Here is a 17,880-nt window from a genome sequence, read left to right on the forward strand (position 1 = left end):
TACATCGTGCGTGGCACAGCGAATTTTCGTCGTTTAGCGCTGCATTATGAAAAGAAGCCTGAAAATTCAGTTATCACTACACCTTTGATATGTTGATGTCCATAGCAGCATAGTTAAGTCACAAGCATGCAGGATGTTGTTTTTACCTTAAACGATACAAGTATTTGGCTTAAGTGTTTTCTCGCTGGTTACATAGATGTAGCGTTAAGCCGTAGCGGTTTAACAGCCGGTCCCATGGTTGCACTTTTCACAATGGGATGGGCCTTTCCCGGGTGCAATTCTTGGGGGATGGACCTTTCCCTGGTGAAATTCTTGGGTGATTTTAGGTCACACAGAAACTGATTTTGTTTTAATTTGGGAAAATAACATAAAATGGTAAAATTAACGAGAAAGGACTTTTTCAAATTTTAGAAAAACATATATTGATACAAATACCGGTAAACAGTTTTGACGATAGGTCTTATCTGCAAACACAATGTAATTTTAATTTTATCTCCCAAAATGAATCTCTGAAAGGGCTTGGTCTCATTATTCATATTATGGTGAAAAAATATCTTATGTCATAGCCTAATCATTATGACAGAAGTATAACAATTTGATTAGATTACTAATGATTTTAAATATAAACATTGTCGAACAGTTATTTTGAAATAACCATGTGGTACACCCAACAATTTAACGATTTTAATAATCATTATGATTTCCCTTAAAGATTTTATAGACATGAACATTGTTGAATTGTTTTTACCATCAGGCATTAGTTGATTTTAATGTTCGGCTGTAAGCTACCCAGAAACAGTGAACTTAGTTTTTTGACATTATGGGTGCGTTACAATCCGTATTTACAATACTATAGTCCAATAGTAAAACTTTCTGCAAAAGGCAATTACGACTTTCATTCTTCCTCATCATTGGGACAGGGATAGTTACAAGACATGGTAAACATATTAGACGAATGCTTCTCAAAATCCAAATTCTTCTCTTCCCCGACGACAAAAATGTGGTCCTCTGAAGTAGCCACTGCTCGTGCCTCTGTCATGTTTACTTTACTTTCATCACTTTCGTAGAAGATGTAGTAAATCTGAAATGTAAGTTTGCAGAAGGTTTGTAAATTGGAACCGACTATAATCCCATCAAACAAAAGAAGACAACAATTCAACACAAAACGACCGACGACAAGCAAAAGCTAAAAAACATTATGATCGGGTATTTTACATCTTAGAAAAAATTTATATAGCTTTAGAATCAATTATATTTTAATCAATCCGTTTTACTTCTGCCTATACAAACCAGTAACAGAAGTGCTTAATTATACATGGTGCGCATTACACACAAAAATGTGTAATATGGAGTCCTTAATTAAAATCGTAAATCCACATGAATAGTTGCATTCAATCTGTGCTTGGTTTCATTCCGATTTGCTCACAGCAGCAATATTTTGAAAACGAAGAGAAATTATCGTCGATAAATCGGATACAAATAAGCTTGGACAACACCTCTCATTCGTGAAATCCAACGCAACCAATTGTTAACCAATAATCGGGAGTAATAGACTATGTTAGTTTTCGACACTATAGCTGCACAAAGCAAACTAATACAAAAATTAAAGCTTCCTAAATAAAAGCTAAACCCACTGCGTTGCCCCGTACGACGTCATAATGCACATGACCGGTGTCTACTAACGAAAAGCTTTTTACTAGCGACTTAACCCACCGTGTTACTTTATCGTGTGTAGGCCACTGAGATTTGTCAATATACTCAACGAGCAATATCAACTGAGTGAAGTGACTCTGTCTAGAGTTTAAGAAGTTAAGGACAGGTATTATGGCTGCATGCTAAATTTGTACTTGGTAATTGCACCAAGATATATGTTGCAACTGCCAAGCAGGGCCGCGGAGTCGTTAAAAATAACCAGAGTCTGACTCCCGACTTCGACCAAATATGCGATTTCGTGGAGCCCTGAGTCTGGCTTAGACTCTACAGCCTGTATTCCGCCAATTAACGTAACTATATTCAGCAATCCACTTCTATATGTGTGTCATGCAATTCATTTGCTTCCAACAAATGGTTGGAAAGCCTTCACCATATGCCAGTCCACCCTTACAATTTACAGTTTTCGGTAATATGAATTTCGAAAGTCGGACTCCGGACTCGGGTAGTTTTACGTGGTCTTAGTCCAGTCCCGAGTCCTAAGTCCGACTCCGGCAAAGCAAACCAACTCCGACTTCGACTCCGCAAACAAAACTAGTTGAAAACATGTTCACTGTTTGTACAAAACAAAAAGTCGAGTCCCTCGAAAGTCAAAGTCCAATTTAAATCGAAGTCCCATTTAACGTAATTTTTTAAAAAATTCAAGTAATTCAAATATAGATAAAATATTAAATACCTAAACCTTGGTAAAGGGATCCTAAATTTTTTTTGAAAATCCTACGTAAAACATATATAGCAGTTAAAGAGTTTTCTGCATGATATGCCATTATCCTGCAAAAGCGTCTTGTATAGGACGTCAATGTCCCGACTGATTATAATGAAACTTCTGGATGAGCAACATTCGGTTACAGTTCAAAACCATTTTAAGTTTAAACCATTGAAAATGAATTGTACCAAGACTCCGGCGTTCTTCAGCTTGGCAGCAGCCTCCGTGACGTCATCACTAGATGCGGTATCCACGCTCACGAATAACACGTCATTGTATTGTGGCCGGCGCTGAAGATCCTCAAGAATGTTGTCGTAAATGTATTGAAGCACTGCCCCAGTGTTGACTGTATTGTTGGCTAAATTGTAGAGGGTTAAATGGTCGCCAAATGTAACAAAAAAAAATTTTGCACCACTTTCGTATAAATCGCACTTTGCTTTTCATCGCAACCGAATTCGGGTTAGCAACCATTTTATGGTTTGGCACGCGTTTTATTACAACGTTGAGTTTGTAAAGCTTGTATATTTATAAATAGTTTTTCGAGTGCTGCTCTTCGTGTTGGAGAAGTATGTTAACGGTCTTCTTTTATTTATTCGGCATAGGAGACATTATTTTTTTGGACAATTAACATTTAAAAGAGAAGACAGTTTTTTTGACAATTTACAGTTAAAAGCGTTCATCCTGGTTGTTCTAATATACCCTTCTCGGCTGATGCGCCGTATACTTATTAGTCTTTTAACAGCAGTTGTTTCTGCTTCTGCTCTTTAATCTGTTTCCAACGCAACCAGAAAGTATGTGAAAAACTATGCCAAATGTCGTTCTGGATAAATTCACAAATTCGGGTCAAGCAAGCAAACGTTGAGTTTGTAATAGCTTGAATATTTATAAATTCGTGTTAAAGAATGATGAGACAGTATTTTGTTTACGATTTACTGTTAAAATAGGCCATTCTGGTTATTCAAATATACCATTATCGACTGATAAGCGCGGTATACTCGTTAGTCAAATAACATGAGAAAATGTATTATTTTGCATAAATCTTTCAAAATTTTATTTTTAATGGCAACTAATTTCGGGTCAACTTGTAAACAAATTGTTAAGCTGAATATTTATTCATATAACATATTAGGTTTTTAATTGAACTGCTTTTAATTTGGATCTATATGGATTAAGATAAAATTGTTAAATTGACTTTGTACACAAATTTAGAACTTTGTAGGTTAAACTAAATCTAAATATATTTCACATACGGAATTAGCACTCTTTTTTATTTCAGGACTTTTATTTGAACAAACCTGATTCCTTGTATGATGCCCATCTTACTGGATCATCAGGTTTTACAACTTTGTAAACTTTGTCGTTGTAATAAACAAGGTGTTGCCGATACCATTCCTTGCTGTGGTTAAACTTACTGAAATCGAAAAGCTTTTGGGTTAGGCAGCTGATATCTATAATATGGTTGTTTGTGGAAATATACATACATATCGTTGTTTCGTTATTAGGCTTATATTATATATAAGGATTAACTAAGTTTAAGAAATAGCATTGCAAAACATACACGTTAATCATATAAATAATGTTATGTTTCAATTCCTGATTTTGCTTCTTTCTTAAACAGGCCATAATCTTCAATTTAATCATTTTATATTATGCATTAATGCAAAAGGATTAGGTTGGATTAAAACAGCGGTTCTTAACCGGGGGGCGCCAAGCAATTCTTAGGGGGGCGCGAGCTCTACCTAAATATTTAAATTATTTATCCATTTTTATATAATATGATAACAGGTAGCAACAGGAGGTCGAACTTTTTTGCGCGAATCGATAATTTTTTGCAATATTGCCGGTGTATTGTGTGCCGTCACATTTTTGGAACGCAATAACACAATGTTTAATTTTTGCGAACGACCATTACAGCCTTACAACTGTGGACTCAAGGCCCTCACAACACGTTTGTCAAAATCAACTCGTGTCGAGCATGAGCAATTTGTTGTGTGCCCAATGCGAAAAGAGCCTCCTGAATTACAGTTTGCCAAATTTAACCCAATAAAACTAAAAACTTTGTTTTGACTTACAATACATTTCGCTACTTTCATGTTGTCTCAGTGTCATTTCATTGACAAATGCCGAATCGCTTTTCGTAGGGGGGCGTACGGCAAAGAAACATTACCAAAGGGGGGCGCGACTGAAAAAAGGTTAAGAACCACTGGATTAAAACAGTTCTACACTTACGCTATCATAGGACCCATGCCACTATGTCTATTGCGATGACGTTCCTCACTCCCGAATTGAAGAGCTGTAACAGTATCCAGTGGCAAATATGGTGGACATGGCTCTGTAAGTATTTTAATATTTTGCTTTAAAATGTAATAAAATAGATTAAAATAGATTGGTCAGAACACCATAGATTATTATCAAAGCAAAAAATAACTTTTAAAATAATTTACTTCGGAAGATAAATAAAACACACACATATACGTTCAATAATTGTGATCTAGTCCTCCTGCGGCTTTAAATAATGTGCCCTCAGATAAGACGATTTAAAACAAAATCTCCAACCCTTCAGGCAGGTTTATTTCGGTGCAAACACGTTGTCAGATTATTGCTTTTTTAACCTCAATAATGCCAGGATTATTTTTGCCATGATTAGGAGTGCTTGATTTATTTTTTATATATATATACCTTTACGTATGACTATAAGGTTTTAATGAAACTGAGTTATGCACATGTTATTACAAATTAATTTTGGCTCACTTGTTAACAAAATTGGTTGCGTATTCATTATAGGTGGTTATATTAGTTCTAAAATAATCGTCAAATAATCCTACAAAACTAGAAACATAACATGTGCCCATTTGGTATGAACGAGTTAGGCCATGCCTACCTGTAGTCCATGCCGAGGGACAAAACACATTTTCAACCATATACGATGATAACACAACATGTATGCATGTTGTTAATGAACACATATTCTAACCAAAACAGGTACGATATGTCGACATGCGAAACATATTGGATTGAAACATTTTTTGGAAAGACTTTTGTCCAGCGGAGTTCTTTCTTGGTGTTTCAATTCTACTTACCGACACAGCAAGGTTTCTTTTCGCTCCACTTTCCATTTCCTAGACACAAGCGATGTTGCTTGTCGGAAGGCATGCCTCGATAATCCTTCTCAGTACATTTGTAGGAGCACAACGACCCCAGGTTGTTAATGTTTGAGCAGGCGACTTTGCCGTGATTCATCGTAAGTGATGGCATTGGACATTTCGTAGCAGTCACTTTATACAAAGATATACTTTTATTGAAAGATACCACTGAAGGTAATTTGACAGTTTGATTAAACCTAATAAATTCTTCATCGAATATTAGGACAGGGTTTTACAACGGCGGTCCTGCACATGGGCAGCAGTCACTTTATACAAAGGTATACATTTATGGAAAGATATCACTTATATTCATTTGACAGTTTGATTAAACCTAATAAAATCTTCATCAAACTTTAAGACAATGGGCGACCTAACAAGGGACAAGGGGGACACTTGCCCCCATCTGGAATTTTTGAAATGCGATTATTAGCCTAAGTGTAATATGTATTACTTATAAGGGTTAAAATATTATACATTATCCATTGATCATTTTATAAGAACGAAAATACTGATAAGTAAAATATAAAAATAGCATACTTTAAGACTATTAGTGTTAGAGCGAGAAACGTGATTTAATTTCTATGTTCATGGCGTAACAATGTAACGGTTTTCCTTTCAAGTTTCGCAAAATGTTGCTAGCGGAAAGCACGTGGCGCAAAATCTGAACTTGCTGTTCCTAACTGTAAATTGGCTGTACTACACTGTCAGAACGGTGTTTAAATTTGAACACCAAAACGGTCTAATCACGTTTAAAATCTAAACACTTAAACACCTAATTTAAACACCTTTGTGTTTAATTTTAGTTTTGGTGTTTAAATTCTAAACACCTGAACGATTTTATGTTAAACACCTGATATTTTGACGTGTTTAACAACGATTATTGGGTGATTTCAAGCACAATTGACGAATTTAAACATGTTTACGATTAAACACTTCATAATTTAACACGTCAATTATTAGACATGTTTAATTCGATACATTCTTGTAAAGCAATAGCTCAAGTCATTTATGTTGAAGTTATAAAATGTTGATTAGGGGTATTGGTATTTTAAAGCACTGAACAGTTGCTTTATGTACGATTTCGTCAAATATTTAACTATACAAGTTTGCATGTATGATCGATTGATCGTAACAGATCACAATAAACGGAATGACTTAATTCATGGTTTCACTTAACATCTGTACGGCTTATTAGGCGTCATTTCATTTTTTAAATATAACGACAATCATGAAAATACGGGTTTGTGTTCTTGACATGCCATTAAATCCAATATTTGATTTCATTATGTAGCTTGCGAATAACTTTGTACCACCCAAGTAAAAAGCGAAGCTGTGCGGTCTTGCGCCGCCATGACCTACTTAAATTGCGCCAGCAATAAAATACGCGTGACGAACACAATCATTGGGAAGGATTTTTTTCTAGGGCAATGCTGGATCGCCGTGAAGCTTATATATTTTTCAAATTTAAATTGTTTAACGTATGACGAATAGTAAGTATTATTTATTAAATGTTTGATTTACGATATATTTTAACTATTTATAGTAAATTTTGTTTTGTTATAAAACAAGTTTTTGTCATATTGTACATTCTAAGTACATTCAATAAATCAACTCATGATTGAAATTATTTGAAATTGATTCGGTCCGATGAACATCAACAAAACATATCCACTGGTCTGTGACTGTGACCAACGCGGGAATTCAAAATGCCGAAAAAAAGTTTGACTTTTAACCAGTACAAGTTATACATTACAGTTAAAGACGGTTTTGCGTATTTTTTGCTTTCGAGTTACTAAGATTGAGGTAAAACAAATACTAATGTGTATAGTGGTGATTTATATATATATCATTTATTTTAATTTGCTTTTTCATAAATGTGTAGTGATAATGTTTTATTAGCTGTGCAAGACGCTTGAAGACGGGAAGGTCTAAAGAAATTTATGTTTAAAAAAAGTTTTCCAAGCGAAAACGAAATGTCTGAAATTGGATTTTTGTTTCAGAATTTTAGGTATTTCATTCATAAATCCAAAAGCAATGTAAGTTGTAAAAGACTACTTCATAATAGTTTGGTGCCATACACATGTAGACATGGAAAATTAAACGAAACAGGTTTGTAAGCTATTTCTTGTCTAAAGTAGCACTTTAATTATTCTGTTAACAATCAAGTATGCTTTTATTAAATCATTATTTTTAAAGGTATTTAGATTACACTGCTTTGTTTCAGGGCAATCAATGACAGCAAACCATTTGCTCTTTTCAACTTCAGAAAAACTTGGTTCACAGGAGATTAGGTTAAAAATGTAAGTAAATTTTACTTACATGTTTTACAATAATATAGTTTATTCCCATTTGGCTTTTATTTTGTTAGTAGCAGCCAGCAAATTATTTTTTTTATCTCTGTAAAATTTCTAAAGTACTTTAAAATGTGTTTTAGTTTTAATTTATCATTTCCATAGTTTAAATCTTACATTGAAGCTTTAAATGTAAAATTTAATATGTAGTACTTTTGGTATGCTACTCGCCCTTTAATAAAATGATATAGTTTACATAATTAGAGTTTTTATTTACAGGAATTTTAACTGCAGTGTAAGATGGTAAAATAAAAGTCTGTGACAAAGTTCAAGTGGAAAACAACAAAAGAGTATAGATCTACTAAAATTGATACACAAGGTAAACAAACTAAAATTTGCTTCTTCCCAAGTTCATTTATCGAACCTTAAAATTTGTGGTAAATACATATAATTGAATAGATATTTAATTTATGTGTTGTGTTCCATAACTTGTGTATAATGTTTGGTCTGCATGTCCCAGTAATGGGCGACTTTTTTGGTCAGATTGTTTATCACTAGTTGAAGCAATATGGCCAATGCAATATTCTGACTCACATATTTACTTTTTATCTGAAATTATTTAATGATTTAATTGGGTTTTCATAGTAGGGTGAACCTTTTTTTTAATTTTAGCGGGTCATAAAGATATTAAAACAATAAAAATGAACTTGTTTTGTAATCATTGCGATGTCTTTAGGTTACAATGTAACATAAATAATACATTTTCTAATGCTATGCTTAAAGAGTACATTGCCACCAAACCTAGTACATGTCATAATAATATGCTTTTGTAGTGATTGGTGACAAACTAAAACATATTTTTATGACATGACATGTAGTGGTTCTGGTGAATAACTTGAAATATTTACTATGAGCAAATGAATAAAAAGTTGCTCAGTGATAGTGTAAAATTTAATCACTGCAGTGTATTATATTAATCTAAATTTTATTTCTTAGGCAGCCATGCTCAACTCGTCTTCTAAAAAGAAAAGCTCTTTGAGGCCTTTATTGGGCAAACCTTTGGAGTGGACGGCACAGCAGCTTTTCTGCATTGGTATATTAGTGGATGGAATGGACATTAAATTTGTGGAAGAACAACACTTGTTGAACAAATTGTTAAATTATATTTCATTGATATTCGAGCCTGTTAATATACACGGGATTTAAGTTATCCATCCTACTGCTCTGTGTTTTTATATGTTTTTAAACAATGTATGAAAGGCCCCACCTTGAAAATTTGCCAAACATAGCAATTATAAATATTAAAAAAAGGTTTCAAATTTGTAAAATATCTTCTTTTTCTCTGTTTTTCTTTTTATCACATACACATTTTTGTTTGCATAAACACCTGCATTGTATTAAAAATGCGATATGTATATTATTATTCGTTTTGTTTGGTATAATAAAATTGTATACCTCATAATATATTGTGAAATTTGTTTGGAAACACTGAATACTAGCATTAAACACCTGGCAGAATAAACGGCAAAAGCCTAAACACCTGGAATTTAAACATGTTTAATTTTAAACGTGCTGACATTTCGCCCCTTTCAGGTGTTTAATTTTGGTGTTTAATCGAATGACAGTGTAGTTATGTTAAATAGTTGTATGTTTAGAATTTATAGGAAGTTCCGCTGGTATGGAATCCTGACACATTAATTTTAACACTAACGATACAAGTTGTCAAAGTCGAAAATACCAGCAAGGCATAAATTTGTAAGAATAAATATAATATTAACACTTGACCCATCCGAACCCAAACGCTAACTCTCACCCTAGCCCAAATTTTGTTAGCAATATAAACCCCCAGACGAAAATGTGGTACGATTCTAGACCAGCGCCGTTATTAATATTACGCGTATAGTGTGTTTAGTCATTTATTGATTAATTCTTAACTACAACTAAAATTTAGGCGTGCATGATTATATCCAATTTAATGTTGGAACCCATCAAGTTGGTACGTACATTACTTGTAGCTGTGGGTTTACTTTGTCTGTGTGTAAAAGCAAAATGCCATTTAAATAGGATTATTATATTTTTGTGCTAAAATTCAGTGTTTTTTTACTTTATTTCTACCCTTTTGGTAATTTGCCACCCTCAGATATCACATAAGCATCACACTAAAATAAAATCGATATTTTTAAGGTTGATTCCTAATCGCGCGAACGGCAAAAAAATGCGTTTATTTGGTTTGATTTGGCTAAACTTTAATTTGGAAGACACACAAAATGCTCGTGTTTCCTTTACTGTATGGTTTACATTAAGCTATTTGTGACAAACTTGTTGTAAGGGCATTACTCCACAGGTAAAAAGCTGCATAGAAAGCACGCAAATTGTCTCCCGTAGTGCAAAAATTATATACATTGCGTCAATTGTGTTTTAAAGGTGTGATGACACACAATGCAAAAGCTCTATACTGAAAGGAACAATAAAAATTCGCGCAAAAAAGTTTGGGTTTTCCTCAGTTTGTTATTTATGAATAACAGGCTCGCGTGAAGCGCAAAATGTTTTCGCAGTTTTGTTGTTGAAATGGGCAAAACATAGTTTGTGGAGATGGTACCTAACCTTTTGCACAACTTAGTTCTCCATCCATTATATCATACTGTTCTGATTAAACATTGCCCAAATCGGCCGTAATAAGTAGCAAATATTGTCACAAAACGAAAAACTTAACACATAGCCCAAAAGTTGGCAAATGGCAAAATAATCACCTTTGCACAGGTTACGTATCTACTCAAGTGTAATTTTGATCTAAAGAACAGGTTACATATATACACAATACACATGTGTATGTAATTTTGATTCTACAGCACAGAACAGCATAAAGGAAAATAAACAACAACTCAACTTAAAACCAATAAAATCAATATAAAAAGTCAAATACTTGAGCAGAGCTCTCGTGCCCCCCTGGTCAACAACCATTGGTTGGTGTAGGCCTACTTGGATCTTACCGTTAATTAGATTTATTGCAAAGTAACTGGACGGTATAACTCTAATGCTTCGCAAACTGAATATTACATAATTGTTTTCATCATTACCTGTTGGATTATGAATTACATTACTCACCAATGCTCAATATTAATTCTGTTGACTCTATCAGCAACTACATGCACTGTAGAAAGATTATTTGGTACATTACGATGAGTCAGGACACGGCTAAGATCGACTATGTCAGATGATCGACTCTCTGGATTATGTATGCTAAGCCTGCATCGTAACAAATTCAACACTGAGAGAAACAAAATTATTGAAACAGATATTGACAAACATGGGAGTGACACCAGAAGACCACAATTACATTTTAAATATAATAAATATTTACCGTACATAATTTGTTCTGCTTAGGAGGCTAACTCGGTTTTATTAAGTTTTTAATGGAATAAAATTGACTTGAGTTACCCCCCTGCAAAATTGTATGCGGGTGCACCTGACCCTGCACATGGAAGCACAAAAAATGTTGGGAGCCCGTGGGAAGGGGACCATCATGCTTGAAACACTTCAAATAGAATGTCAAAATTTACCTAAACCAAACCCAATGTACTCAAATATACTTGCTTTAACCGTCAGTTACGTTTGATCACAACCGTTGTTAAACTATTTAAACGGACAATCAGTATGCCTCAAACAAAAGAACCTTTTGTGACCTTAAAAGCTACAAAACTATTACTTTGGGTGTTTTAATAGTTGTTTTGAAGGTCTCTGTTTTGATGTATTCAGTAGCTTTGCGAAAATAGTGCTTTCACATAAATAAGGCAAAGCAAGGGCACTATTTTAATACCTTCACAAGTTTCGTTTCCATTGCACGAGTCGTTGTCACAGCAGCACCAGCAGTGGGAGTGATCTTGATCGTTGTTGCAAGTGTTAGGGGTTCTCTCCCAGTTCTTAAGATAAATAACAGCATTCAAAGCAAACTGACAAATGGAGTTTAGAAATCTAGGTGAAAGTCAAAAAACGTTCTATACTGTTGTTGCTGGTAACACCTGTAGTCTTTGATTTTCACACGCCTTTCCCTGTTTGCATCCTTTCCATATTTTGATTTCGTTAAATTCTTTGCGCACTTCCGTGGAGCACACCTAGAGAATGTAAAAAAAGATGATGTCAAACTCCAAAATGAGAAATCAACAATGTTTAACCAAAACACTCGAAAATAACCTCGAAGTCTTCGCATTTCGTCAACATTCCGGTGGCTTTACATTCAACGAAACTGGTCACATCTTTGCACTCCCAACATTCTGTGCATGAGCCTGGGAACGCGTTAAACAGTCGTTTAAAGAAATCGTAAAACCACAATTAGGTTAAATGTTTTATATAAAGATAGTATTAGACAGACATAGGCTTTCAAGGACGTGCAACCCGTTAATGCTTTAACGTTATTTTATGTGGCAAAGAGCGTTAATTGATCTATATCAATACCCGACTGTTAAGTGTTCACTAACACATTAAACACCTAATTAAATTAATTTGCATAAGCCAAATCTTAGAGTTCATTAAGTTATTTTACGTTATATTACGCGTTTCAGCTTTCGTTTGCCAAATATTTTCTTCAGTTACATAATATCATATTTGATGATGTAAAGTTTTCCGTATTGTTGTATGTAAAATATCTGGGTTTTCCTGCTTCAGTTCGCCTTGTTTCAAACTTGACATGTAACCTTTAATCTCGTAATCTATAACTGTCAGTCTTGCGGGTGGTGTTATCACGTTCTGCAAAAAGGTAGCTTGTTTTGCTGCTGCAAATTGGCCTTAGAATGGCCGCTGTAATGCCTAGCTGTGTTTTCAGAGTGCCGGCCAGTCTTATTGGTCAAATATGACGTAACTTTCGTGTTCGTTTTCTTCCTGCGTATTGACTATATACATGTCGTTTCTTAGTGGTTTTGGGCTTTCCCTAGAGAAGTCTTTTGCGCAGATTAGCCGACAGTCGCTGCAATAGGCGGTGGCTGTCTGTCTCACATTAACTTGAAAATAAATATACGTTCACTAATGCTATTTGATAACGTTTAACTGCACATTGTAACAATATACTTTTTATTGGTATTTTAGTTGTGGTTTTGATAGGTAGCATATCTGACCAGAAACCTTTGCAAACCAACAAGAACTCACACGGTTGCGACCCGGGACCAGGCCCAACACCGACATTATTAACAAACAGACTGTCTTGGGCCGATGCAAAAACACGTGATGTGATTCCTTTGGTGAAAATGTATAATGGATTAATTTAGAGCAAACACATGTAGTGTGGTACAACTTGTGTTGGCAAATACGTCTGACGCGGTAAAACCGAAGTATCGTCCATATAGTTAATTTAATATTTTATGAAAAATTTGTTCATGGCAACGCTACTTTGGATCACAAAACGATATTCGCACTAATTATTTTTTACCGGGCACTCATAACACTTTTGGTTTGAAATTTTATCACTACTGCCACAACCTGGCATGTGGTATCCGCTGCTAGCCATTATTGCTACACATTCATGAAAATATTACAAAATCTTACCGCTTCGTGGAAATAAAACAAGCAGCAGGATTTCAAAAGATATGCACAAAATGTGTTGCATCGCAACTTTGTAACAAATTTTACAAACCCTTTAAAAAGAAATATAAGCAAATTTAAACATAATTTCAATTCAACAAGTATGAACTATGGTACGTAGTATGCCATTCAATATAATTAATAAACTGAAAGTTGGCACATATCTAATTTTGTCCTAATTTTGCGATAGAAATTTTATATATTTTTCTACCTTTAGCTTTTGTACTTTGTTTGTTGCATAACATGGCAGCAAGCTTAATCCGGTTAGAAATTATTTCAACCAATGAATTCAATTTATAAACCATCACGATCGCCTTTCTACCAAACTTCATTCCACACTATGAATTTTATTGAAGGGCCTTCTGGCGCATATTTTCTCAAACTGCTTGTGTATTAACATTCAGGCTATATATTCGCGTTTCGCCTGATGCCCTAGGGCTGCGACGAAAATTCAGGCGAAATTGAGGTTCCAACAAAACGTCTTAGTGGCGGATCCTGTTTCGCAAGCTTTCTTAAAGGTCAGCAAAATTTGAGTGCAAGGCCGGTTTTGCTACTAGTATAAATAAAAAGTTTCTAACAGCGTGAGGCAATACTACCTTGAAACATTTTATATTGAAATATACAAAATAACGTACCTGACTTTCCAATAGTCAAACCACATCGTATTTTCATTAAGGGGTTAAATATTCTGTATAGAGCCTTTTGCATTGTAGCCATAACCAGGACCACACGGGATTATGCATTAATATAAAAAGGTAACAATTTGTGCGAATAAATTCCGCTTAAAAAATCGTTTGGTAAGACACCTTGCTTCGAAGGATCTGACAAAATTAAATTTAAGTTTGTTCTGACGTATAGTTATGTTTTGAAGAACAGGGCTCTTAGCGATACTTTGATTCGCGAGTAGATACATTGTTATGACAAAATAGCAATCATTTCGTGCTTTGTTACTCTTTGTCTTAAATCAATTTAAAATTGTAAAGCTTTCACCTTTCTAATTACTTCGACTACCCATACCCGATATTTAAAGTTAAATACCTTCCTTAAAACGCAGAACCTATAAAGATGACGCACGATAGTATAACCTCAATAATTTTTGCAAGATTTTCAGCCTCTATATTACTGAGCTACCTAATTATTAACATTTAACTTTGTTGAATAAAGTTTCACTAAAAGTAATATATGCAGTCGGACAACAGAAAACCCATGAAGTGCATTGTGGCGTTGTTAATATGATTGGCGCGCATCTAGTATTTTCGTTGGTGGGGGGTGAATTGTTCTTTCAGTGACAACTTCTCAAAGTTACGTCAAAATGCGACGTCACGAAATTACGTTAAAACGTGATGTAATAAAAAAGTAATCTTAAGAACACCAAATAAAAAACATAAATTACAAATTGTTATCGATTCGTGCAAAGCGAAAATACTACGTAGTTTAAATAGGCAAGAAATGCAGTATAGGAATAATGGTCACGTGATTCCACGCCCTCGATGTCATAAGCTTTCTTTCTGCGTGTGTAAAAGTTTTGCACCAAAGTGTATATGTAATAAGAATATCAAAGCCCATATATCATTTTGAACGTTATGAATAACTTTTTAATCAATAAAGGGCATGGGCGCCCGCACGGGGGGCAAGGGGGGACACTTGCCCCCCTGGAATTTCAAAATACGATTATTAGTATTATTTATAAGTGTAATATGTATTACTTATGAAGGTTAAAAATATTATACATTATAGGGACGCGGGAGTTCTTACCCCCTTTTGTAAGTGATATTATTGTTTTTTTGTTCATTTTGTCATGGTTTAACAAACTGTTTGAAGCGGCATGCCTTTTAAGTAATTGGCTCACGTGTCTTAATCTAATGCGAAACCAAAATCGAGCACAAAGCGCCGTTTTTCGTGTTTTGTTTGGTCGATCGTAAACGCTGGATAGTTTTTCTCTTTCGTTATTTGTTTAGTTTGACTGATTAGCAAGTGTGTATTCGACAATTGACAACACTAAGTCAAACCTTCTTTCTTTTTTTCTCGCTAAAAAACGTCGAGTTATATGCAGTATGTTTCTCGCTGTTCGGTATCTGCGCTAATATCCGATGTTGGTGTAACATCGACATTTGTTTAACTGAAGCAGATTCTTAAAAGGAGGTATAATGGTGACTGTCGTGCGCGTTTCAAAGTCTCCATTTTTAATTAATAATGGTGTTAACGCAAAATTATGCGCTTAAGCATACAGTAAGACCACGTGTTAAGTGTGCAATAGACACAACTTATCTACCCTCAACCGCAGCTTGTAAGTTAGCTGACTTGGCACACAGCTCGGTGCAGATGTTGCGCTAATCGTGGTATAATAACACCCGGAAAAAACGATCTTTTTTTAGTTTTGCAGGTGGTGAAAGACGTGCTTGTAATTTAGCGCTCATTCCGTTCATGGACCTTGAAAACTGCGCTCCTGATAGTCGAATTATGTGTGATCAATTAGTCACAATCAGTCACACACATTTCACGGTCTTCGTTTGTTTTTTCGCCCCAAGTTAACGATTGCACACTGTGATTTTGCAGCTGGCGCCTGACAGGATTGTCGACGACGCACGTGGTCCCTTTTGCTGGACGTATTTGGCTGTTTTAATTTTTTTTATCACGTCTTGCAATCACCATTCTATGACGTCATACTGTCACTGTTTTATGACGTCATCATCATTCATTAACGTCAGACGAAAAATAGGGGAATTCCCTAAGTTGAAATTTCAGGACCCCCTTTTCGATTTTCTGATTACGCTCCTGATAAATTTTCTGCGGGCGCCCCTTATAAAGGGTTATTCGAAACGTTCAAAATGCTACTCATACTTCTATATGGGCTTTGATATCGTTTTACGTCTTACTATATTACCCCCACCATTATGCTCCAAAAATATGTATATGGTTTCACTAACTGTTCAAAATTTCGCCCGCAACTAAAAGTGAGTTTATTTAATTTTTCATAGATTATTTATAATAGAGATATTGCATGATTAATAGCTTTAGGCGCTCGACATGAATATTCTGACAAATGGTTTTATGTTTCCGTTCAATAAGATCAATTTATCAAGGTTTGCCTGAAAAATCTATTAGGAAAACAACAGCACTTATGGAATGTAAATTTGATCGCGGTTCGTATTTTTTTTTATTCTTTTCTACTAATTTCCCTTACAATTTGTCATCAGGTTCCATGTTGCCCGCACTCCTTATCTAATTGTTTTTACACGTACGCCCTTTTTTCTTGTCGCTTTGTACAAGTTGACAGATAAAGAGAGAAGAGTGTAATAAAAAGTCTTGTTATCTGCTGATTTATTACGGTATCTGCTGTTTTATTTCGAATCGAACCAAAGACCTAGAGCGTAAAGGTTGGAGGTTATAGCAAGACATATTACGAATAACAAGCCCATACAGAGCTTTAGGTAACATTATAATCGTTTCAAATTTATTTTTATTCATTTTCAACGTTTTAAGAGATAAACGTTCAAAATGCTGGGCTTTGATTTTTTTACTAGGCTCCAAAGATTTATCGCCAAAATCTTGCTAATAGATTGTTATCATAAAATAAACAATGCTCAACGCAAACTTCAGTGCAGTTAGGCGGCCGCAAAACCAAGTACGGTGTGTGAAGTTCAACCGAGATTCTAGCAATGTAAATCGCGTTTTAAGTTTGTTTTTAGCGATGTGACGTTGTTATTTAGGGTGTCCAATAATACTTTCGTAGCAGCAGCCGATGCCAAATAGAAATAACAAGACCATACAGAACTTTAGGTAACATTTTAATTGTTTCAAATTTTTTCTTTTTTTAAGATGTTAAAAGATAAACATTCAAAATACTAACCCAACTTTTGCACGGGCTTTGATATTTTTACTAGGCACCAACGATTTATCGCCAAGATCTTGCTGATAGATTGTTATCGTAAAATAAACAAGCAAACTTCAATGCAGTTAGTCGGCCGCAAAACCAAGTGTGAACATCAACCGAGATTCTAACACTGTAAATCGCGGTTTAAATTTGTTTTTAGCAATGTGATGTTGTTATTTAGGATGTCCGGTAATACTTTCGTAGCAGCCAAATAGTGATAACAAAGTTGTTACAAATGTTGTTTCAGTGCCTATTCGATATCAAGTAAATTTAGACCTTTTAGGTTTCTTTGCAAACTAAGTGAGTGTTTTGTACTTTAAAAGGTTGCATTTTAACAATAAAGCAAATTATTTTCTCAGGACTAAATCTCAAAAATTACGTTTGAACGTTTGGATAGGATCGATTTTTAGTTTTTGACAAGAGTAATGACGTTATTTAACATCAGGTCGGACGTCTTTTCTCCAAAATATGGAGTTTCGGTATCGAAATATAATTCTTAGTTTTGAATAAATTTGATTCTATTTAAGTCATTCGAATTAGATTGATTGATTGATTCAATCTTTTGTGCAACTAAGCGTATTTTGA

At 34.6% G+C, this 17,880-nt stretch overlaps 2 protein-coding genes and 1 long non-coding RNA gene across 3 annotated transcripts; 1 reads left to right on the plus strand and 2 right to left on the minus strand.

The window, feature by feature from the left end:
- Positions 1 to 845: 845 nt before the first annotated feature.
- On the minus strand, positions 846 to 4,743 carry LOC146146133 (uncharacterized). The gene is made up of 4 exons (XM_083389609.1): positions 4,646 to 4,743; positions 3,712 to 3,827; positions 2,605 to 2,774; positions 846 to 1,081 (listed from the first exon to the last, which is right to left on the minus strand). The coding sequence occupies exons 1-4, from the start codon at positions 4,660 to 4,662 to the stop codon at positions 896 to 898; spliced, it is 489 nt and encodes a 162-aa protein (XP_083245735.1). The 5' UTR covers positions 4,663 to 4,743; the 3' UTR covers positions 846 to 895.
- A 2,821-nt stretch (positions 4,744 to 7,564) lies between these two features.
- On the plus strand, positions 7,565 to 9,191 carry LOC146146134 (uncharacterized). Its single transcript, XR_014498685.1, has 4 exons — positions 7,565 to 7,668; positions 7,784 to 7,859; positions 8,130 to 8,229; positions 8,847 to 9,191. It is a non-coding gene; the product is annotated as an uncharacterized LOC146146134 (long non-coding RNA).
- Positions 9,192 to 11,738: 2,547 nt separating this feature from the next.
- On the minus strand, positions 11,739 to 13,473 carry LOC146146135 (uncharacterized). Its single transcript, XM_083389610.1, has 3 exons — positions 13,386 to 13,473; positions 12,042 to 12,133; positions 11,739 to 11,962 (listed from the first exon to the last, which is right to left on the minus strand). Exons 1-3 carry the CDS (start codon positions 13,444 to 13,446, stop codon positions 11,846 to 11,848), a joined length of 270 nt encoding a protein of 89 aa, XP_083245736.1. The 5' UTR covers positions 13,447 to 13,473; the 3' UTR covers positions 11,739 to 11,845.
- Between the last annotated feature and the right edge of the window lie 4,407 nt (positions 13,474 to 17,880).

Source organism: Ascidiella aspersa, chromosome 5, assembly GCF_963924565.1.
Source record: "Ascidiella aspersa chromosome 5, kaAscAspe10.2, whole genome shotgun sequence".
NCBI classification, from domain to species: domain Eukaryota; kingdom Metazoa; phylum Chordata; class Ascidiacea; order Phlebobranchia; family Ascidiidae; genus Ascidiella; species Ascidiella aspersa.